The sequence below is a fragment of the Lygodium microphyllum genome, chromosome 25 (genome assembly GCF_053477565.2).
Source record: "Lygodium microphyllum isolate KBCC chromosome 25, Lygodium_microphyllum_v1.1.10, whole genome shotgun sequence".
In the NCBI taxonomy this organism is placed as follows: domain Eukaryota; kingdom Viridiplantae; phylum Streptophyta; class Polypodiopsida; order Schizaeales; family Lygodiaceae; genus Lygodium; species Lygodium microphyllum.
In genome coordinates, this window is record NC_141159.1 from 57,982,918 (window position 1) to 58,007,692 (window position 24,775).

Consider the following 24,775-nt stretch of genomic DNA (forward strand, 5'->3'; position numbering starts at 1 on the left):
AAACTTACTCATTTTTTTCAAATTGTAATTTTAAAAACCCCTTTTGTAATGTATCTTACATGTTTTATAAGGTGGACTCCCCGAGGAGAATTCAAAAGAAAAATAGGAAAAGGTCCTCTTAAACTTGGAATTGATGCTCTTTAAAAGTTGTTATTGCATTGTTGCATCATGTTTCAAATGTTGAGGAAAAATGAATATTCAAAAGATCTAACGATATTCCATATTCAAGTTATCTGGGAGACATTTGTTAGAAATAAGTCCAAGATATTTAGATGGAGATTGTTAACATGTGCTTTGCTTATTGCACTCTGATCATGAGAAGGGATATTTTCTAATGCCCTTTGGTGTAAATAGATTTTAGACTCAACATATCATATGAGATTACCAAGTGTAAAAGTTTCTACTAACAAATTCATTTTAGGGGACATTGGTATTTTGTCTAGGGATGTTGGCTCTTTGCTATTAGTTATTAGAATGCATGCTTTTAGTGTTCTAGAAATTCCCAATAGATTTTTGGAAGATTGATGCTTGGCCAAGTTCTAAGATATTTGCCTGGGGCTATGCTCAAAGTTGGATTTGATATGTAATGTTAAATGCATGAAAGTAGAGACAAAACCAATCCATAATGTCATGGTTGTTTTGGAAAATTCACATTATACTTCTTGCACCTTTTGAAAATGAAAACATGCAATTTGTGAAAAATACAAATACAAAAGTGGAGAAAGAGGAGGATTACTATAATGGTTCTACTTAACTATTATGGTTCTAGTTAACTTAGGCAAGTTACAACTGGTCTACTCGAGGGTTCATCCTGACCATTCCAATACCCTTTAAAAAGCCTTGAAAAATCAATGATGAAAGTACCGATTCAGCATTATTCTCAGGACATTGATACTCGTCGAGTATTAGAGATAACAAGGGCTCTGCAGAGAGGGCATGTAGTCCTTTGCTTGTGGCGGAGCCATCCAGCGATGCAATCAAGATGGAACACGTGGCAGCAACGTGGTAGCAGGCAAGCTTTGTCGCCACTTATGAATCCGCACAGACAGACCGCACAGTCCTGCTGCGAAGCATCATCATCCCGAGGCGCAGTCTTTATTATCTTCAGCGATGACCGGATCAGTGCTGCAATACAATCGTTATCAGCAGTATACTGAGCTGACGCTGCAGCGGATACAAGCGATAATTCATCTCTTAATTTACCTTCGTAATCAGTATCAAGATCATCATCTGTCATATCAGCTGTGACGTCGTCTGAATGGACCATCGCATCGGTAGATATCATCCCATCATCCTCGCTTATAATCATCGGCTCCAAGGTGATCGACTCGTAGAGCGACAGCCATAGCTGCTTCAGAGACGCCACAGCCATGACCACTGTCAAGATTAGCCTAGGGAAGGTCCCTGCGTACGGGATAGGGAAACCCATCTGGGTAGGTCAAGGGGGGATGGTAGGTTGGAGCCTGGATGCCCCGTAATGAACACAAGATGCCCTCGAGCAAAATCTGTGAGCGCACTGTGCAGACGAGAGAGAGAGAAAGAGAGAGAGAGAGAGAGAGAGAGAGAGAGAGAGAGAGCCTAAGCCTTGCAGTACTTGCATCGAATATTAACCTAGCGACGTACAGTTTTCAATCATGTGAATGGCGAGAGAATTTTATTGTCCGGCCTGAGTTGCAGAGACTCATCATCATGTAGCAACGATCAATCAATCACTACTGTGGTGTGCTTTCCACATATCATATCATGGATATTATTATAGTGTGGGGAAATGAAAAGAGGCGTTCATTTCCCGACTGTACGAATTATGCTCGTGTCGACCCTCTTCTCCTGTTCGTCAGATCTTGAGCTTCGGACAAGACAGTGAGAAAACAGAGTCATACACACTGACACACTCTAGTGCGTGTGTGTGCGTATCGCGCGCTCTCTCTCTCTCTCTCTCTCTCTCTCTCTCTCGTCTCGATCTCCATCACGCGTGTTTCCTGCAGCCGCCTTCAGATACACGCACTTACACTATTAAATCGGTTGATTCGGTAAAAGTCAGACACTGCCAGACAGTATCTAACAGTGAACAGTGACACCACAAGTCTACTTTAAAGCATCATGTCCTCCAACCAACGGGCAACCACTCGAATCCTCCCAACATGCTTCTACGAGTTCCAACCATACCTGTTCTTAAGGCGAACTTTCTTTGTGTGCTTGGGAACTTTGCCCGTCCTTTGGACAAGTAGTCCCGACTCTCCAACACTATTCTATATATTACCACCCTTTAAAGTAAGGAGGTATCAACGTTTTTCCTACGACAAGAGGCCACCGTTTTTTATCCGGTCACACCGGGGGAGTCAGTGAACCCCTCCCCTCCCACTAGCCATCCTTCGCACCAAGCAGGGTCAACAAGAGCAGGGTCTCCCTCACCCTTGGAAGACCTTACACATACTCTCAAAAACGAGGGTTTTATCTCACAATGAGCAGTACTAAGGTTTTCTACTCGTGGGCGACTTCAATGCAACCATAGCAATGAACCAACAAGCAAATGGTGGTTTCACAAAAATCTCATGGCTTGGTTTATTTGAGTGATAGACGTCCAGACAGTGCGGCCACACTACGAGTGAGGTTAGTACACCCTTCACACTGATAGACTTGGTGTGAATGGGCTCTGATACCCATGTTCTATTGATAATGGAATGTAAGGTTATTACAACACTTAAAGAGCATCATGGCTAGAGGCGTGCCAAAGTACTTGACTTATTGCCCTAAATCTTAAGCATTGTGGGCTTTTTCCCAAAGTCTCTCATACATCACAACTATATACCTCATTCCTCCAAACGGACCTAGCTAATTCCTAAAGCTCCATATGAACCTTAAGGTCAACACCCTCATGATGAAATTGACCACCTTTGGCATTGGTCATAAAAAATGGTTTAACTTTGAAGGGCAAATTGTTTTAAAAACCTACTCCTTGCAAGCAGTTTCAAATAGACCTCCACCAAAGTGGCTTGACTTGGATGCAATCACAAAAAAGGTGCATTACCGACTCCTCTTGTCTTTTGTAGAGGGGATAAATACGTGAAATAGAAATCTTCTTGGAGATCTTGTCCTTTGTAGGGAGCTTTAGCATTAAGGCCTACCATAAACATAGGTCTAGTCAGGCAGAAATGGTGCTTTCCATGTATTCTAATCCTTCTCTTCCAAGATTTCAACTTGGATAGTGGAAAAAAGCTATTCCAAGCTATCTGTACATGAAATGCCTTTAGAAGGAGGCATATCTTTCCTACTCTTGTTATACCATTTAGACCTTGTAGCTACTTGGATACCTAGCAAGATGTACCTCTTCAATTGTATTGTACCCCACATTCACTTATAATACCTCAAGGCAAACTACATTATACCTCAAAAGTTTATCTTGAGTTACTCTTGGAAAATTCTAACTCTATCATTAGCTAGGAGAAGTTAATATTTTAATCTCATCAAGTGTAATTAATTCCTTAAACCAATTATAAGTTTGAGAGAATTGTAGGCCACAATGCTCATGAATTCTCTCTTCAACTAACGAAATTTTCGATTCTTAACTAAGCATCTTCACATAATTCAAGGAAATTTGTGAAAAAATTGAAAATTTTAAGAGGTTTGAGATTCTCAACTTAGACTCATGTGAGTTGACACATGGAGAAGATATAAATTTCACATGAACAAACCCTTTCTCCCCCAACTAGGACCATGTGACCTACATGAAGAAAAGGTCATCATGACCACATCCTTGTGGCTAAGCCCTCATCATGGGCCATCTAAAAGATGGTGAGCCATCGAAGAGGAGCCACTAGGAACGCCTTGAGATTGTCACCATCACCTAAATTAGCCACCATACTCTTGCTCATGCATAGACCTCTAGTAGCAATCATCTCTTTCCACTCCATGCAATCATTTGGCCAAGTTGTCACCCTCATACACCCATGACAGTGGAATAAATGAGGAGGTGGCACTCCCTAAGGGGGAGATATGGCAAGTTGCCAAGCTGTCTTGACCCCATCATCATCAATGATTCGTCATTATCATCAATACATACGAGAAAGACAAGGCAATAGAGAGGGAGAGAGAAAAACAATAGAGAGACAAACAGAGAGAATAAGAAAAACCTCCAAAAAATTGCATCTATCCAATAAGGTGTCAAGTCAACTTTAAAGAGTTGAGATTCATATTGAACACAAAACAAATGGGCATCATGAAGATTTTCATCAATGCCAATTTCTTTTTAACACTTGTTAAATGAGACATGTAACTCATTATGCAATGTTGCTTGCCTTTCCACATGACCACAAAAAATTCTAACTCCAGTACAATAGCATCTAGATATCTACAAAGAAGGTGAACGAGGTGGCTAATAAATAATGCTACAAATTTTACTTACATACACCATTCCCAATCCTTCTCTCTCGGTAGTTGAGTAATCCATTTCCACATATCTGTGAGTTGTATGCTAGTAAAACTCACCAAGAAGTCCATGTTATGCTCATGTGGTTGACATAATAAAGCTCCAATTGCAATCTTAGACATATCATTATGCACATGGAATATTATCATTCAATTTGGGGCACACAGGATAGGTGCAGTAATAGAAGTCTTATTTAATGCTTCACATTTGAGACCCCTCATAGTGCACGTACTAGTACAATGCACTAGCAACTCCAATTCAAAGAGAAATTGGAGCACATATAAATATGTGCATACTACTATTCAAAAAAAAACCTTGGAATTAGGGCTAAGAAGTTTTTATATATATATATATATATATATATATATTACAATGATACCATCTTAAGGGTTGTTAGGAAAAGTGACAATGAGGAGGGTGTGCCCCTAGGGATGTAGAACTGTGATGATTTTCAGATAGAGGCACCAATCTATGATGGATCAAGTATTTTGAGAGTGAGAGTCACACCATTGCAATGGACATGGACATGGAGATTTAGATTAATCTAAAGATAATAGATGTAGATATTAAGAAGCATCTTGCCCATCAAATAACTTAGTCCCAAGAAGCATTTGTCGAGCTGGAACAACATGAAGCAACAATGGTTTAGCTTTGAAGCTTCACCTCTCTTTTTGTAAGAAGCTAGGAAGAGATATTATTTTAGTCTGACTTATTAAATAATATTACGTCACACTAGCATAAGTATATAAGGTGCTGAGACTTGTAAATATTCACCAATTCATTAATACAAATTACAATCTCTTCATCTTACTTCTCTCTCACAGCTTTCATGGCTTCTCTCACCTCTCTTTTATCTTTCTAGTATTTCTCTCTTGGTCATTCATTTTCTCTCCTCTTTTCTTTCTCTTCCATGCTCTCTTCTCTTACCTCTAAGTCCTAGACCTCTTGACAAGTGATATCAAAGCATTGGTCTTGATCCTTTTTGTCACAATATAACCATAGATTTTTTTCTCAGATAAGCTAAATCCTAGTTACTCAAGGATAGGTTATACAACTCTTGAAGTGGCCTAGTCGAGGGCTTGGTGTAGAGACCAGGGAGCTTTCAAGTACAAAGACCAACCTAGTCGTAGCTATGCCTAAGATATGAAGGCCAAGTTAGAGGCAGAATGGACAAGATAGTAGGTTCTCACCAAGAAACAAACCATTCTAGAAGTATTTTAGTTAAATAAGGGGTCATAGAAGTTGATCAAGGCTAGAACTTCACTTAGTTTGTTGAAAGAGGTTTTCTCTCTCTTTTTCCTTCAAGCTCTTTCCAAGCTTTCATGGTGGAAAATGAAAGATCTTCACCTCCTACTCTCTTGAAGCCACAACTCACCCTTTGACCTTGTGGAAAAGATTCTTCATCTCTTAATGAGGATTACATCAACCAGTGATCAATGACATTGCTCAGGGAACCAGCGAGAAACCCCGGATTTTCCACAATGAGTTGGGCTGATTTTTTTTCTCTACTTCTACTATCCATGGCAACCTCTGATCTCTCAGTTGTGCTTCAAGAATTCATCAAACACTTAGTTCCCAACCTTCTCACCAAGATTTGGCAAGATTTGATCTCTAATCTTCATCCTTTTCATTAGAAACCTTAATACAAGCCGATAGCCATAACTTTATACTTGGAGCTTGCATTTTCTTCAAGATTTGGTACTTTCCAACCTTCAAGGCTCTCCTTCAACCACTATGTTCCAACATTGGCATAAAGATTGTAAATATTTAAGGGGATTTGATCATTGTAAGCATTTTGGAGCAATATTTTTGGGCTTTCGTGCATAAAGCTCGAATTTCTTATCTTTGAACATTCAAAAGGATGGAAGGAACTTCTTCTTCAAGGCTTTAATGATCCACAAGTGTTGGATAGGCTAATTCATGGAGATTATTGGCTATGGAGCATTATGGATTGAATGGGAGATTCCCTTCTACTCAATGGCTAAGGCTTGATTCTCTTGGAATCATTTATCTTATTTGATATTTAAAGAAGTAGTTCATTTCCTTTTAATCTCTAAAATATCTAGTTATCCAATTTCTCAACCTTATCCAATTGTTGATGGTAGACTATGGTTTATTTAGGCTTCCAATGAACCATAGATAAAAGATTAATACATCTTTAGATTGATTAGAGCTTTTAGATCAATTTTCAAATTTGATTTCATTCCCATTGTAATCATAGCTCCATTCATTCATGCTTTTATGGATAACCCTAATTGTGCATTTTATCTTATTATGCCCAAGAAAAAATTTTAAAGGGTAAGCACTCGAGGAGTCCACCTTATAGAACATGTAAGATACCATGTGAGTTCAAAAGAAAGGGTATTATATTTAGTAAAATTTATAGGATTATATTTACAAAAGGGGTTTTTATATTACAAATTGAAAAAAAATTGTAAGTTTAGTAAAGTAAAAGGGGTCATTTTGAGGCCTTATAGCATGTAAAGAAAGGGTATTTCTTAATATCCTTTGAACACATGTTATATAGATGATTTCTTATAGGTGGACCCCCTGGGGGTAAGCATTGCAATCAATGAGTCATTGATTCACAACAATAAGACCTTTATCCCATTCTCCATTTTTAATCTTCTTCTATCGATCAATCCATGCATCTCATTAAAGACTAAAAGCTCAATTTTGAAAATGTGTTTCATTCCTATTTCCATAGAGAAGTATGCTCTTGCCATATATATTTCCATTAAGGAAAAAGGTGGATGCCAAGGGAGATAGTGGGACAAAAGAGAGATGACTCTGTCTCACAATGGAAGATCCTGAAGGGGTGCAACCAACTAACCATGGGAAACTTTTTCCACCTCCCAATGATTTGAAGCATGTCTTGCTATTTTATCCCTTACACAAGTACCACAAGTAAAGCTATTGAATATTTGAAAATATTCGATGAAGAGCATCAAAGCAGGGTACTCATTGATCAGATTACATGGATTACAAGTCCTTTTAGCCTTTAAGAGTAGGGTACAAGCCCTTGCAGGTGAAATAGGAAACTTGGAGATTTATTAGGGATGATTTTCATTCATTAGTAGTAGGTGCTATAGACTATTCTAGATCTTATACATGTTGCTTAAAGATTATTACAATATAGAAATCACTTTAAGCGTATTACCTACTTATAGATGTTGCATATTATTTTAAAGCTCAAAAAGGGATATTACATGTCATTTCAGGTGGTACTCAATACTTGTAGGTCTTGTCAAGGGCGCTACACGGTTTTGAGACCTTACTTTGGACCTACGAGTAAGTAGTGGGAGTACCAAAATAGTGAGTCTATAGGGTGTTGGACAGTTTTGTACTGTAGAAAAAAAATATTATCCAAATATTTTGATCTCATTGTTAAGTGATATTTGGTATCTCATTTTGAAGAGCTATTTGTTAGCTTCAATTTGAATTAAAAAATTCCTCATTTGGATATTGTGGTCAGGAGTTATAGCCACTTTTGCGACATGGGTCTATTTGGACTCCACTTTGATGGTGAACAAAAATGGTAAGAAAGACAAGGAAGAATTTTAAAAATGAGGATTTCTAGCAACAAATAAAAAAAGGGATGTAATACTTGAGCCACATCATGAGAATGATAAATCACAAGAATATGGGGCCTATAGTACTTTGAGTGCCACAATTTGTAACCATGAGACTAGACATTCCATCAAACACATGGATCTTGTTTCCAAGTTGGATCACGTGGTTGAGAAAATGGTTTAGTCCAACGCTCAAACCAAAGAAGTGATGTAGCAGATGGTCCATTCCACCAAAAACTCTTTAGTGAAATTTGCTTCTTCCACTAAAGAATCTTTGGATAAGCTCATTGCTCAAATATCTATTCTTGTGGCATCACACATGTCAAGTAAGGAAAGTAGGGATAAGCAAACATTTTAGTCTTCTAATCCTAATCCACAACCTGGTATCATTGGTGGAAAGTAAGGCATACCATACACTACTTATGAGATAGGGGAGACATCTTTTAGGACTGATGAGCCAATTTTGAATATTCATGTGTCTAATCCTCCAAGAGCTAGCAATCACCCACCTATACCTTCAGGGAGATTCCAAACAAACTATCACAGGAGTGCTTCTAATCTTTCAGCTCCCATTGGTAATTACATGGATACACATACTCAATCTTCAAATGGGTAACAAATTTGTCTAGAAAGAGAACTGCATGACAAGATAGTGTTGACTAAACATAGTGGTCATTCATCTTACCCATTAGATTTGGAAGAGTGGACATCCAAATGAGAGTCTTACTTTGATATGTTCTCTAGGTCTGATGATCAAAAGGTCCATTTTTCTATGATTCACCTTGAGAGATTTTCCCATATATGGTGAAGGTACATTAAAAGAGAGAACCAACAAGTTGACAGTTGGAAGGATTTCAAAGCAGAGCAGTGGCTCAAGTATTTGTGTCCCCCATAGAGAAAGAGAAATTGGCCAGGAGGTGGTATTAGCTAGACTAAAGAAGCCTAATTGTTAGAGAGTATACCAACCAATTCTTGAATCTTACTATCATGTGGAGAGTGTGAGTAACGAATAAATCTATGGTTTGGAGCCTAGTCTATCAACTAATGTCATGGCCAAGAATGTAGCCACACTAGTCCAAGCTATTGAATTAGCTAAGAGGTGTGCTCGTAAGTGCTTTTGGATAGAAAAGGACTATAAATAAAATAGGGAAACTTTGGTGGCAATTTTGGGTGATCTAGCACTTTATTTGGCATCCCCAATGTCCCCACATATCCCACATTCAAGGAAACAAAGTACTTTAAAGCCAATAGTCAACCATGAATTTAAGCCTAAATTTAATGGTGGGAAGTTTATACCTATGGATTTCTTTAAAAAGCAAAAAGAGAAGGGTCTATGCTTTAAGTATGGTGAAAAGTATACAACTAAACATGTATCAAAATTCACCTACAAGAGTGCTAAGGCTAAAATATACAACATGATTATACTTGAAGATGTTGATGAGGAAAAACATTTTTTGAAGGGGGCCTACATAAGTATAACTTTTAATGTGCCACCATTAAATAAAGGAAATAAAATGACCAAAGGGGGCTCATAGTTGATGATGGTGCTAACTCCTTGAGATCCTATAAGATCTTTGGTATATTCCCCAGTAGCGTGTGACACGGATGTAGGTTCCTCTCAGCATTCCACATTACATCAGTAAAACAACCAAATACCTTAAGCCTTATTATTGTAGTAGCATGTGCATGGCCTCACATGGCCCATTACAAAAGTTTGCAAGGGTGATCTTGTTGGTATTGATCAATGCGATCTGCTCATTTGTGCATGACAATATGGCTTGCACCAAGAAAATTCACAACACTTTTGCAACATGGAGTGCTATCTTTGCTAACTTTGGCTTGTTTCACAGTAAATGAAAACAAGTATTTAAGTGTACTTGCGAAACCTAAATCTACAAACTACAACTGAATTTCTTGTAATATAGGATTGTATGTATTAAATGTTGAAAACTCACATACACAATTCAAGATTGAGAAGAAAAATGAATGAAAATAAAATTTTAAATGTTCTATAGTAAAATAAACACATGTTTTATTATAGTGACAAACACTAACCAAAGAAACGCTACTCAAAGAAACTTCATAGTGATCTCATGAAAAGAATTCTTATAATTTTTAATGAAAATTTACAACCAAACAATATAACATGTTTTGAAAAAGTCACATAAAATACATTAACTCATTTTATATTAAGTCAATAATTAAGAGAGAGAGAGAGAGAGAGAGAGAGAGAGAGAGAGAGCCATATTCCTATTTTTTATTAAAATCACCCAGTTGCACAACATCTAAAAGGTCATTAGAATTTGCATAACATTAAGTGCTCATTCTATTGGTATTGGTTTAGGGTTGCATTAAGTGCTCATTCTATTGGTATTGGTTTCGGGTTGCATTAAGTCATTGATATTCACATTCAAAGATGAGAGAGAGAGAGACAGAGACAGAGACAGAGAGTAGAGTAGAGTAGAGTAGAGTAGAGTAGAGTAGAGTAGAGTAGAGTAGAGTAGAGTAGAGTAGAGTAGAGTAGAGTAGAGTAGAGTAGAGTAGAGTAGAGTAGAGTAGAGTAGAGTAGAGTAGAGTAGAGTAGAGTAGAGTAGAGTAGAGTAGAGTAGAGTAGAGTAGAGTAGAGTAGAGTAGAGTAGAGTAGAGTAGAGTAGAGTAGAGTTGTTTATTATCGTCCACCACAGAAGGCCAAATTATGACCCATGGGACCTTTCCAGAGAGAGGGAGGGGGAGAAAAAGAAAGGATGAAGTGTTTGTGTAGTTTGTGTTGGATGCATTAAGTCGTTTTGCTATTCACATTCAAAATGTGTGTGTGTGTGTGTGTGTGTGTGTGACGGGGGAGAAAAAGAATGAATGAAGTGCTTGTGTAGTTTTTGTTGGATGCATTAAGTCATTTTTCTATTCACATTCAAAATGAGAGAGAGAGAGAGAGAGAGAGAGAGAGAGAGAGAGAGAGAGAGAGAGAGAGAGAGAGAGAGAGAGAGAGAGAGAGAGAGAGAGAGAGAGAGAGAGATTTCTAATTTGTTTCTTAATATGAACAACACAATAAAAATTATTTTGATGCACAATTGTATGAAACAATTTTAAGTTGGTTAACGATTACATATAATGTCATATTATAAACGCAACTATATGATATCAAATTATGTTTTTTTAGAGGTATATATATTCTTTAATAAAAAATTACAATTGTATATGTTCATTATTGAGTTTAAAAACACAAAATATTGCAACATTTGAAATAAAACAACTTATGGGTCAGGACATGTTTAGGTCAAATGCATGACCTAAATGCCCACCCCATCAAGCATTATCAAATAATCAATACATAAATATATTTTGTAGCTGAATACATTGTTAAATGCCCATCACATTAGGAAATATAAAAAAAATTATGTGTCACGACATTATTTAGCCAAGTACATGACCAAATACCCATCACTTTGGTTATTTATACCTAGCCCATTAGGACACTATCTAGTTGAATTCATGACCAAGTGCCCAATCCATGCCCAAGGGGGAAGGGGAGTATAATAATCAAAATGAATTCTCTATGTTGATTTCACAACTTAATGCCAAACCTTTTCCAAGTCGCTTGAGATATACATGTCAAAAGACACTTGTTGAATTCATGATTGAGTGCCTATTTGACAAGCACATTTCAGCCCTATGCATATATATCATATGAGAGAGATACCATGATATGTATATGTTGCATATATGACATATACTAGTTCATGTTTTCGAGGGGTTTCATGAATAGTCACTAACCATAAGGGTTCTTGTCATGGGGGATTCACTAGTAGTAATAAGGAGACGTCACCTGCGTTCAAGAAATATATGAAAATACCCCTTATCTACCCCCTATTTATGGGACCTTACCTTATAAAATGTACCTTCCTTCCCTTAAATAACCCCCCTCCCTTACACTCACGTGGTACCATACGGTAAACCCTAGTGGACCCCCCGAGGTTCTTGTTCAGACAAGATGGGGGTTCTTATTCAGGTAGCCTTCTGGGCTAAGGCACTCATTTGGTACTCAAACTTGCGTCCTCATATCAAAGACACAATATATCTTTAGTTCTCAAATTTTCCACAGTCTTCTCCTTCATCCATGCTTATGTTTATACAACTCTATCCCTTGTTTATAAGCTCAAAATCTTGCTTTCAAAATGCAAAAGCTTGGATTTGCCTATCCTGCCTTTACTTTTTGCTTTCCATGTTTTCATTTTTTTGCAAGTGCTAAGTCAAAGGCTAAGACTTGTTTCAATCTCATAACTTTGTTATACAAACTCCAAATATAGTCATCCAAGTATCAAAACGATAGGAATGACCATTGTTGGAGCATTTGGAGTCAAAAGTTTACCACGGAGGTAAGGGACAATAGGGTCAAGGGAGATTCAGGGAGAGGAGTACATGGAAGAGAAGGGGTTTAAAGAAATAGAAGATGTAAAAGAATACTCATAGAGGTGAAGCATGTCAATTTATTTCTGCATCCTGAGAAGATAAATCTCTTGTAGACAAAAAAAAACGTACATAAAAAAATAGCTTCATCTCTGTTTCTCAGACTGCTAATCTGATGCTTCCGTTGGCTCCAAAAGGGGGGTAAAATACGAAGACACTTGGCTAGAATTCTCTTAGATCACTCCTTCTTCTTCTCCCACTTTAGAGTGTTGTTTGTTGCCTATAAAATACGATCACGCATCGCGCGATTTCACCAATCCTTCTTTCTACATAAAATCCCCCAAAAATGGCTGAAAGCTACTTGCTTTTTTTACATGTCATCCTATTCTAGAAGTTGTCTATAGCTTTTGGATATTTACAAGAAATAATATTAAAAATAGTATAAACTTGTCCAAAAATCTAGTATTTTTGAACCATCCACACTACGGACACTAACACTAATGACTAATATGGCATTGACTCTCTAGATCAATAAGAAAGCCGAATGACAATGCACTCTAGAGTTTTTCACATTGTGTCCGCATAGCGGCACGGCACCGTAGTCTATAAGTTAGCTCAAGGGGAATTACAAAATTCTTCTCAAAATGACTAAAAATGTCACTTTTTGTAAAACACATCATGTTTTGATATTTTTGGTCTTTGACAACTTGTATTATTCAAAATAGGTCATTGTATGTATTTGGATCCATCCAAAGCTCTCATTCAATTATTAGAACTTAATAATAGATATTCCAACTATTTTGATGGATCAGTTCTGTTGCTTCAAAATCCTATAAAGATCTTGTTTAAGTAACTCATAAGCACATATTCAAAATAATTTTATGGATGTTTTTTCATTGCCATTCCGTTATTGAACCTGTAGTCTTATGACATCCACCCCCTTTGAACCTACACATACTCTAGATGGGCCAACAGTGGAGTCACCTGGATTGAATACCCATATATGTGTTCCCAAGGTATCATACTCTAGATCATTTTGCTTCCAGGATCATAAATCTGAACACCTGTCTTCATCACATCACAAGTCCAATCACTCTTGCCTGGATCGTAAGGTATCAAGACCTCAATCCTCTTATCATGTATGTGTTCCTTTACATCTAATGATAGCTCATATCATAACTCAAGATCTATAAATCCATTAGGATCATATGGTATCTTAGGCTCGAGCTCATATATCAACATATATTCCTTATCCTCATTTTCACTACCAAACTGCTCATCTTCTACTAGATTCTTCTCTACATCTACCTCTTCTACATCTCTTAGCTTGAATCCCTCTACATCTTGCCTTGGCTTATCAATCGTCTATAGCATCCCAAGATTTGTAAATCCTCTTAGACCATATATAGCAAAACATCAATCTTATCATGCTCTAAAGATACTCTTGAGTCAAACAACACAATATTAGTGAGTTTGGGAATCTCCCAATTCCCATTTTTTGAATACTAAAAAGGTGACACCTGGATAACATGCCCGTAAGTTTCTCAAAACCATATGATGTGACCTATAATTGGAAAACACTTGAAAAATGGAATCTATTGAGTTATAGAGCATTGGATTTGGAGTTATAGAGTTCAAGTTATGACAAATCCAAAAATTTGACCATGTGTCCCAAACTCATAGAAAATTCCCATATTTCCCAATATGGTATTAAACTCTTATATGCATACTTTTTCTCGTTCTTTTGGTCTTCCTGCATGGTCTACAAAAACACTCAAGAAGTATCTTCACCCCCTCTAATCTCACAATCTATAGTGAAATCCATAATATATTCTTTACACTGCTCTCTATCTTCTGCATCTTATATATGGTCATCTTCAATCAAAGCATCTATCACTACCATGGTATCATCAAAAGCTACAACTTGTTTATTATGGACTTGTTCTACTATTACAACATTTGCAATTACCATTAAAGCATATGTATCTTCAAGAAAATCATAAGTCTTGGTCAAGATCTATGTTTCTTTAGCACTCTCTATCAGTGTCTCCATCATATCTACCACATCTTCAGTTAAAGTCTTAGTAGATGGATCCTCTACATCAAACATACCGTCTATCAAACAAAAATCTTGTTGCAAATCGGCAACACTTGAATCTGTTGGTGCATTAAACTCTTTTGGTTCATGCAATTCTATCCTCTACAACTCTATCAGTTGAAATACTTCAACCATCTTCTATGTTTGATTAAATAATCAGTAGATAACTCTTCTAGCTAAGAAACTTAACATCCAACATATCCAATGTATATTAATACATAAGTCTTGATTCACTTTGAAACTTTGTTTTCAGCATAGCTAAAATACTCACAACAAATTTTGTACATGACAACCCATATACTCCATCAATACTCTCTTTATCCGCCAAATAACTCTATCTTCTCCACTCTTTCTTGTTCTTCCTAGCATACTACCATAGCTTTTTTTTCCTCTTGGGCTTCTTTCTAGCTCGTATTCCATAAGTTGAAGCACCTCCCTTGGTTACATAAGATGTCTACATGGTCATGTACTCAAGAATCTTCTTCATACCACCCTTGCCGAAGTTTGGAGTAAATGGCATTCCTATCTTAGTCAGGTAGATTTCTCCATTCTATCCCTAGAAAATCAAGTTCTTCCTCTTGGCATCTCTAGATGACTCACAATCATTGCACTGATACTCAAGACTATCATACCAGATGCACCTCTTGACATATTTCCTTCTAGGTGGAGCCTGACAAGAGCTAGCTCACTCTGGATCTTCTCTTAAAGACATTTTAATTTTCAAATCTCTTATTTATTTATTTAATTATTCATAAATATATTATTTACCTAAAATAGGAGCAAGTATGATGGATTGTGATCTTGGTGGACAAGTCACTTGTGAAGGAGGAACCATAGGCTATGGAGTCATTAATTGCTCATGTATCCATTGCCACTTTACATGCTTCAAAGCAGCTTCTTGAACATCCGCCCAATCATCATTTAATCCATTTTGTATTGAATTATCTTCTAGGAATTTCTCAAGTTCTGCTTGGAGTAGAGGATCTGCTGCTTATGGGCAAAATAGGACTTTCTCAGGAAGTAGAAGTATATGTTTGGTTGTGCTAAGTTGGTCATAATTCTGCTCAAATTCTCTTTGTAGTTTGATAGACATTTTTTGCTCTTCATAACCCATTTTGGGAATGAGCACTTTGTTACACTATCTGAATCTTCTAGAAAAACCTTGTCTTTTAAAGACTTCTTAATGTTTTCTCATGTACTTGCATGGGTTGTGTGTAAGCTCTAGATTTGATTCCACAATTTACAAGTAACTACTTTGCTAAAGGAGTGTGACATCTCATTGACTATCGCATTTGCAAACTCCAACTTCTCCTGATAAACTTGAAGGAATTTTGGAATATCTCTTTCATCAAACCTCTTCATCTGGGTAATAATTGCTTGAAGCGCCCTTGACATAGCTTCTTCATGCTTTATGGTTTTATAGGTCTACATAAAATTGGGGACTTCATCCGTCATATGAATATCAAGGGTATATTGAAGATGCTTTCTCTGCTCTTGCTAGGTTCTGCTCCATGCTCATTATCGCCCATCTTATTGAAATTCTAAATTCTATATCCTTTCATGTAGGTTTCACCAAATTTGTCTAGATATCATGCATTCCATGCCTAGAATGTAATGAAAGAGACCTAAATGTCCTAACTAAGGGGAAGGAGAGAGAGAAGGACTACAGAAGAAGAGGGAGAGGAGAGAGAAAGGCAAGAAGAAGAGAGAGAAAGAGGGAGAGAGGAAGAAGAAGAGGAGGAAGAAGAAGAAGCCATGGAAGCTTGAGAAGGTGAAAAGAGAGTTTCTTGATAATTTCTGTGATGCCTCAAAATACCCTCTTACACCTTATATACCATCAGTGTGATTGGTATGTTCCCATGCCATATTCTTGTAATCCCCGTTCATTACAAACCATCCCGTCTCATAAAGTTTTTGTCCTAAAAAACAAGGGATGTAGTCATGGACTGTAAGGGTGTGCTGTAGGAAATCAGCCATAACTTTGTGTGGGAAACTCCGAATGGGACAGTTGAGGTGTCATTACGGAGCCCATGAGATGTACTTTCAGCCCATGTGGGTGGGGCAGGGTTGCAATCAGGTCAGAACCAAAACTGTTACAAAATAAAGGGTTGTTTAGGAATCACTAGTGTGCTGTCCCAGATGGTATGGCTGGAGAAAAACAGCCATATCTTCCACTAGGGAACTCCGATCGGGGCAAGTAAGGTGTTGGCACGAAGCTCTCGAGGTGTACTTTCAGCCCATGTATGGAGGATGGGGCTGAAAATGGACCAGGACCAAAACTGGTACAAAACAAGTGGTTGTCCAGATGTAGACTATAGCCCAAAACAGGTGTCATGGTTAAGTTCCAGCCAATACGGCCTCCTTGAGGTGTGGAAATTCATCCAATATAGATGCTGGGCACCAAGAGGCTTCCTCTATTGGTAGGCCTTGCCATTTGATCAGGTATTCATGTATGGAACAGGTGCGGAGTTGCTTTTTACATTGCCCAATGACCTCTTCAGGAATGTACTGAATAAGGCCCTCCTCATCTATGGGTGGTAGCTCCAATATAGATGCTGGGCACCAAGAGGCTTCCTCTATTGGTATGCCTTGCCATTTGATCAGGTATTCATGTATGGAATGGGTGCGGAGTTGCTTTTCACATTGCCCAATGACCTCTTCAGGAATGTACTGAATAAGGCCCTCCTCATCTATGGGTAGTAGCTCCTCTACATGATCTTTGGCAGTGCCAATGAAAGGTTTCAATTGGCTCACATGGAAGACATCATGGATCTTAGTAGTGGGAGGGAGTTGGAGATGGTAAGCCAAGTCCCGGACCTTCTTAATGATTTTGTAGGGCCCATAGTAATGGTGTGCCAACTTGTTGCAAGAACCGTTCTTTAGTGTGGCATAACGGGACTTGGGGGCCTTGAGGAGTACCAATTCACCCTCTTGAAAGTCAAGGGGTATTCTTTTTGCATCAGTATTCAGCTTCATGTGCTCTTGAGCCCTTTTGAGATTTACCTTGCATTGTTGAAGTAGAGCTTGCATGCAGCCCAACTCTTCTTTTCCAAGGGGGTTGAGCTTTTTATTGAAGATCATGGTAGGAAGGGGCACCCGATAACCATACAATGCTTCGAAGGGAGAGACTCCAATGCTCGAATGAGTGGATTTTTTGTAAGAAAATTCAGTCAAGTGCAGCCATGCGTCCCAAGAATTCTGCACATCATGACAAAAATGTCGCAAATAAGTTTCAAGCCACTTATTGACTCTCTCGGTCTGCCCATCTGTTTGGGGATGATAGGCTATGGACGGAGCCAATTTGGTCCCCATGGAGCTAAAAAATTGTTTGCCAAAACTGACTCATAAATTTGGTATCCCGGTCATGTATTAAAAACATGCTCTATAAACTGAGTGGCAACTTGGGATGTTGTAAACTGGGATTTTGTAGGGATGAAATGGGCTGCTTTAGTGAGTCGGCCAACTACCACATATACGCTATCCCAATCCTTCTTGGTTGTAGGTAAACTAGTGATGAAATCCATGGTAATGTGGGTCCATTTTCCTTCGGGGATAGGTAAAGGCTGCAACAATCCACCCGGTTTAAGATTGCTACCTTTATTTTGTTGGCAAGGCACACATCTAGACACAAAGTCTTTAACATCCCGCCACAGGCCTTTCCAATAGAAGATTTTTGAAACTCGGTCATATGTTTTGAAGACCCCTAAGTGGCCAGCAATTGGTGAAGAATGCATCTCTTCAAGGATCCTTTGGGTGAAGGGAGAGGCATGGGGAATCACGATACGACCATGGATCCAAATGAGGCCATTGTGGAGCTGATATTGGGAATTGTCATCCATGACACCTTGTTGTAATTTCTGGAAAAGAGGGTTGAATTCAGCATCAAGAAAGTATGCCTCTTGGAGCTCTTCAATCTAATCATGGTGGAGTTCAGTGATGGATGAAACCTTGCATGCCCACATGTGAGAGAGTGCATCAGCCACTACATTATCCTTGCCACGGGTGTGGGTAATCTCAAAGTCATAGTTTTGTAGGGTAGCCACCCATCTACGTTGTTTAGGATGAGGTTGGGCTGAGTCAAGAAGTATTTGAGCACATGGTGGTCACTTTACACCTTGAATCTGCTACCATGCAAGTAGTGATGCCACTTTTTGATAGCATGAATGACTGCCAACATCTCCTGATCATAGACATGCAACTCTCTCTCTTTATCATCCAATTTTCGGCCTCTCAAATGCTATTACCCCGTGTTCTTGCAGCAAGACTGCACCAATACCCCACCCACTAGCATCACACTGGATGGTAAAATCCTTTGAAAAGTCAGGGCATACAAGGATGGGGGTTGAAGTGAGCAAGTCTTTCAGCTGCTGAAAACTGCGGTCAGCCAATTCATCCCATAGGAAAGCCTCTTTTTTTAGCTTGTCTATTAACAGGGCTGCAATTGTGGCATAATGGCGAATAAATCTCCGATAAAAAGAGGAGAGGCCAAGAAAACCATGCAAGGAGGTAGTGGTAGTGGGGGTGGGCCACTCCCGGACACATTGCACTTTCTTAGGATTAGCTTGGATGCCTTTTTCACTAACAATGTGTCCTAAGTACTCAACCTCTGTTTGCATGAAGACACACTTGCTTTCTTTGGCAAATAGCCGGTGCTCTCTCAGTACATAAAAAATTTGCCTGACATGCTTCAGATGCTCATGCAATGACTTGCTGTAAATGAGTATACCATCAAAGAATACCAACACAAACTGGAAAAGCCATGGCTGCAATATTTTGTTCATTAAGCTCTGAAATGTGGCGGGTGTATTAGTGAGCCCAAATGGCATGACAAGGAAATGGGACAAGCCATGGTTAGTCCAAAAGGCTGTTTTGACTTCATCACCCATCCTCTTTCTGATTTGGTGGTAACCGGATCGCAAATCAATCTTGGTGAAGTAGCGTGCTCCCTTGAGTTCATCAAGCAAGTCATCAATTCGAGGGATGGGGTATCTATTTTTTATGGTGATCTTATTGAGATCATGGTAGTCAATGCACAACTGGAAAGATCCATCCTTTTTTTTAACCAATAGAATCGGGGAGGCATAAGGAGAAGAGCTAGGCTCTATGAATCCCATCTCAGTGAGCTCCTTGACTTGCTTTGCTACTTTCTCTCTTTCACATTTAGAGAGTTGATATGGGGGTTTATTGATGGGCTTGGCATGGGGCTCCAAGTCAATCGGGTGATCCACCAATCTCTGAGGGGGAAGGGTAGTGGGGGGTTGAAATAGGTCCTCATATTCAGCCAAAAGCACTTTTAGTGCTGCATTTTGCTTCCCCAATGTGTGTTGGTCATCATTCTCCTTATGCAAATGCAAGACAAAGATTTGGGAGCGTTTCTTGAATTCTTTTTTGAGTTGTCTTGCTGTTATAAGCTGAAAATCTGCATTTTCTTTGATTCCCTCCAAGTGTACAAGCTGCCCATGCATTACAAACTCCATATATAGCTGAGAGAAGTCTTCTTTGATTCCCTCCAAGTTTACAAGCTGCCCATGCATTACAAACTCCATATACAGCTGAGAGAAGTCCATAGAGATTTTTCTCAATTGCTGAAGCCAATCACATCCCAAAACAACATCCACAGGGCCCACATCAAGGGTAATTAAGTCCACCTTTGCTATGTAATTTTTAGTCAGCATAAGAGACACTTGTGTGCATACATGGGAGCTCACTTCCTCATTTCCATTGGCTACTTGAACTTGAAGAGGTTGTTGTAATTCAGTGGGAACACATGTCAAACGGCCAAGAGTCGATTTGTTCACAGAACTGTGCATGCTACCACTATCTATGAGGATGTATACACTCTTGCCATCAATGCTACCATGTACTCGTAGGGCGTTCGGGCTCTTAGAGCCGGTCCATGCATCCATGGAGATTGAGCAAGCTGATATAGTGGTGAATGAGGGGTGCCAAGGGTCATTCCCAAGCACGTCATCAATGGGACAGTCACCGGGGTCAAAAGGGAACCCATCCGGTGAGTCATAAAACAGATCGGTATCAAGATCCTCCTCATATTCAGCATTTTTAGCAAGTGTCATCATTGGAGAGTTGCCATGCAAGTCCTCTTTCAACTTGTCACTATGTTCTAGCACATACATGCTATTAAACTTGACAATGGCATTCTTAAAGGGGCATTTGGATGCATGATCAGTCGTGTACTTATCCCCACATTTAAAGAACAAGCCTTTGGCTTTTCTATCCTTGACAACTTCAGGAGGAATGAATTTTTGACTGTTAGGACTGAAGCCATTCCTTGTCTTATTTTCAGCATACTTTGGGTCACTTTTGGAGGGTGGCCCTGTCCCAAAACTGCCATATTTCCTTTCAGCATTAAAAGTGGGGTAAGTAGGAATTTTGGGGCTACTGTTCCCTACATTGTTGCTATGATAATTATTAGCATATGAGGGTTTCCTGATAAGGTATCTTTGTTGTCCTGCAATGGGCTGCATGCCCTCATTGCGACGATATTTTCGACCATAGCGTTTGGCCAATTCTATGGCTGCAAACATGGTGGCTGGCTTTTGAGCCATTACATCAATTGAGAGATGCACATCTAGCCCATAAATGTATTTATTCAATTTGGCCTCATCACTGGACTGCCTCAACATACATGGATAGGTTCATAAATTGGTTGGTGTACTCCCTCACGGTGAGATTTCGCTGATCAAACTAATACCATTGCCTAGCGAAGCGTTCTTTTTCCACCGGGGAGACAAAAACTTGGATCATATGCATCTTGAATTCTTTCGAATCACGAAACTGCTGATTTTCTCTTTGAATGAATCTCCACCATGTGTGGGCAAAACCTTCTAAATGAAGGGAGGCAAAAATGATATTTGCCTCATCAGTATGGGGGTAGATGAGAAAATAGCCTTCCAATTTAGAGGTCCATTCCTCTAGTTTAGCTGGGGAAGAAGACTGCCCATTGAATTTAGTAAACACAATCTTGTCACGCAGCTCATTTGGGCCTTGTTGCTGTTGCCCATGAATGCCATGTGCTACATGCTGCCCATACATGCCTTGCTGTCCGACTGTCCAAAATTTCCATGGGGGCCATGTTGCCCTTGCATTACATGAGGACCAAATTGCCCATTAGGACCTTACTGTCCAAAATGTCCATGTTGCCCATTACCATATGCATGCTGCCCATTGCCATATGCATGCTACCCATTGCCATGTGCATGCTGCCCATTGCCATATGCATGTTGCCCATTGCCATGTGCATGCTGCCCATGCGCTCCGTGCATTCCATGCTGCCCAAGGTTTGCATTGGGGCCATTCCCTTGAGTGTGCAAGTAGCTTCCGTTACGGGGGAGTTGGGGTGCCAAGGATGGGCTTGAAGGATTCGTAACGGGAGAGGGAAGGAGGGGCTCATCATGTCGAGTGGAGGGCTCACCCGTCTCATAAGTGCTATGGGGAATGCCATGGGTACCACCGAGACCTTGTGGGCTACGCCCAGTCTCCAAGGGGGGAGGGCGGTTAGCCTCACGGGGAGGGACATACTCCTTGGGTCGATCCGAGGGAGGGGCAATGGCGGGGATGAGGGCGCCCATGCGCTCTATGAGTAAGTCCATTTTGGCCATTATCTTGGAATGACGGTGATCTTGGTGGGTTTCCATCTCCCTGTGGCGTTGCTCCATCTCTCAATGTCGTTCAACATGATGGGTCTCATGTTGGCATAAGGTTTGGTTGAGCAGAGATAAGCGGTCTATCTCGGGGGCACCCTCTTCAAACATGTCTTCACGATCCTCCTGGGCTGAGTTAGGATCGTTCATTGAGGCATAGGAGTCCCTTATTTAATGCTGAAATTCTTCCTGGGCCTTTGCTTTACCCTTGTGGCTTGCCATCCCAAGTGCAGTCCACTAGATCCCTTGTTACAAAATTGACGATATCTTGAGCTAGGGAGCTCCGATCGCCAAAATTTTTGATTCAAATGAAATCCTCGATCCCCTCTATGAGGCTATGTAAAATTATCATTGATAGTAAATGAGCAGGGCTTTGCTGTAATCACTTTTTGTGGGCTGGCTATGTAGGATTGCTGCCTGTCCCACAGTACCTCTGGGCACAAAATTGAGTGTATCTCCCAAACCGTAGGGTAGAATGGGAAGCTTTTTAGTTCAGATTGAAGGGGAAGATGCCCTCTTTGAATCAAGCAATAGATCTTGCACTCATTCACACAAGAAGGCTTTGATGTAATCAACTTTTGTGGGCTAACTGTGTAGGACTGCTGCCCTATCCCACAGTACCTCTGAGCACAAAACTGAGTGTATCTCCCAAATGTAAGGCGGAATGGGGAGATTTTTAGTTCATATCAAAGGGGAAGATGCCCTCTTTGAATCAAGATATAGAGCCTGCACTCAATCACACAAGAAGGCTTTTCTATAATAAACTTTTGCGGGCTGGCTGTGTAGGACTGGCTGTCTGCAACATGTAAGCTTTAATAGAATATGTGCCATCTTCTTTCACTGGAACTCCTCTTGAAAGCTTAAGATCTATCTATGTCCCTCCATCTCTTTGTGTGTCTGTGTTCATGTGACATTTTTATTTAAACTCTACATTTCATTCAATAAGAGGAAAGTAAAAAATTGTGGGCTGCTAGTTTTAAAATGGAAACATATGTAAATATGCGCTTATAATCACGATAAATTTGTCAAGTATTTTCACATCTAAATTGGGGTTTATGTTATCATTTGTTATTCTATGTGTGCTATGTAGATACACGTGACTTTTTACATAACAAAATATGGGCCCACTAAGATGTGTTGAGAATCCGTGTCTTTGCTTCAATTTTGTTGTAGTGGAATAAGAAATGGGGATGACAACAATGAGAAGAGAGATTACGATGAGTGCACTTGAAAGGCCTACAAGAGCTTGAAAAGTCAGCTGGTCACGTTGCATGAAAGGGAGGACCCAAGGCACAGCCTAACATCTCTCATAATGGGCTAATCTAGCTCATATGTAGTGGAAAGAGGTAAAAAAGGCAGTGCCTGTTGATATGGTCAAAATATTGTGGCCATGCTCAAAAACCAAGGTAAAGAAGGGGCAATTGAAAGTGAGAAAATGCCTTCTTGATAGTATCAAGGAGTTGAGTGCATAGGTGTTAAAATTTTGGGCCAACCTATTTTCAACATAGATAATCCCTTGGCCCTAGTAAAGATGTTATACATACACTTTGTGATGGGTCAACAAGTGGACTTCTCATCAAAGGGAGACCCACCATTTTCATTGAGGATATATGAGTGCAAAGTGTGTTAACCACACAAGACATAATTTGGAGTTGGTAATATAAGGCACAACATTGGTCTTGCGTGCAAGAGAAGAGGCCTTGAAAAACAAGCTCACCCAAAGGGAAACAAAGTTCTAGCAAGTCTTACAATCCCAGACACTACCATAAGTGTATTCCTACATTGAGGAGCCAATCATGACACTCACATGGACTACTGAACGTATGGATTGCCATGTCATGGAGGAGACTTCTCAAGGGATGTTACCATGGGACTATCTTACAATGAATATCATTCTCCATCCCCACATCATCACATAGAATGTAGATGCTCCCATGTCCTAAAGCAATATTTGTATGGGCTGATTCAAGCCATTTGATAGGAAAATATACTCACTTTTTGTTGTGCAGACATTATATCTAACTTGCTTGTCTAGTATAACAAATGATTCTCAACAATAAGTGTCCTAACAACAATACCCTTATTCCTAAAGTCTTATACAATATATTTAGAATGCCTTATACACCACCTTAACCAAGAGAGTACTCCCAATGCTATTTTGCAACCTATTTGATTAAAACCTATATGTAATCTCATTTGTACAAACATTAAATGACAAGCATTAAATGAAAAAAATTACAAGTTTTTGATTCTTTGTATATGAAAAAGTTTCAAAATTTATCAATTGGGAAAATGATAAACACTGAGTTCATATTTATGAAAGTCAAGTGTGACATTACAGACTATTAATGTAACAAACTCTAAATGTGTGCGAGTTAATAATTTATAATAATTAATTTTTTTTACATTAAGGCTAAAAGTGTCAAGAAGAGGACTTAGAGGTGAGAGAAGAGCATGAAAAAGAGAGAGAAAAGAGAAGAGAGAATGAGTGATGAGGAGAGAGAAAGACTAGAAAGATAGGAGAGAGGTGAGAGAAGACATGAAAGTTGAGAGAGATGAGAGAAGACATGAAAGTTGTGAGAGAAGGTAAGATGAAGAGATTGTAATATGTATT

At 39.2% G+C, this 24,775-nt stretch overlaps 1 protein-coding gene across 1 annotated transcript; it reads right to left on the reverse strand.

Moving 5' to 3' along the window:
- Nucleotides 1-656: 656 nt before the first annotated feature.
- On the reverse strand, nt 657-1,555 carry LOC148014255 (uncharacterized). The gene is made up of 2 exons (XM_087666891.1): nt 1,204-1,555; nt 657-1,125 (listed from the first exon to the last, which is right to left on the reverse strand). Exons 1-2 carry the CDS (start codon nt 1,427-1,429, stop codon nt 881-883), a joined length of 471 nt encoding a protein of 156 aa, XP_087523017.1. The 5' UTR covers nt 1,430-1,555; the 3' UTR covers nt 657-880.
- Nucleotides 1,556-24,775: the final 23,220 nt, after the last annotated feature.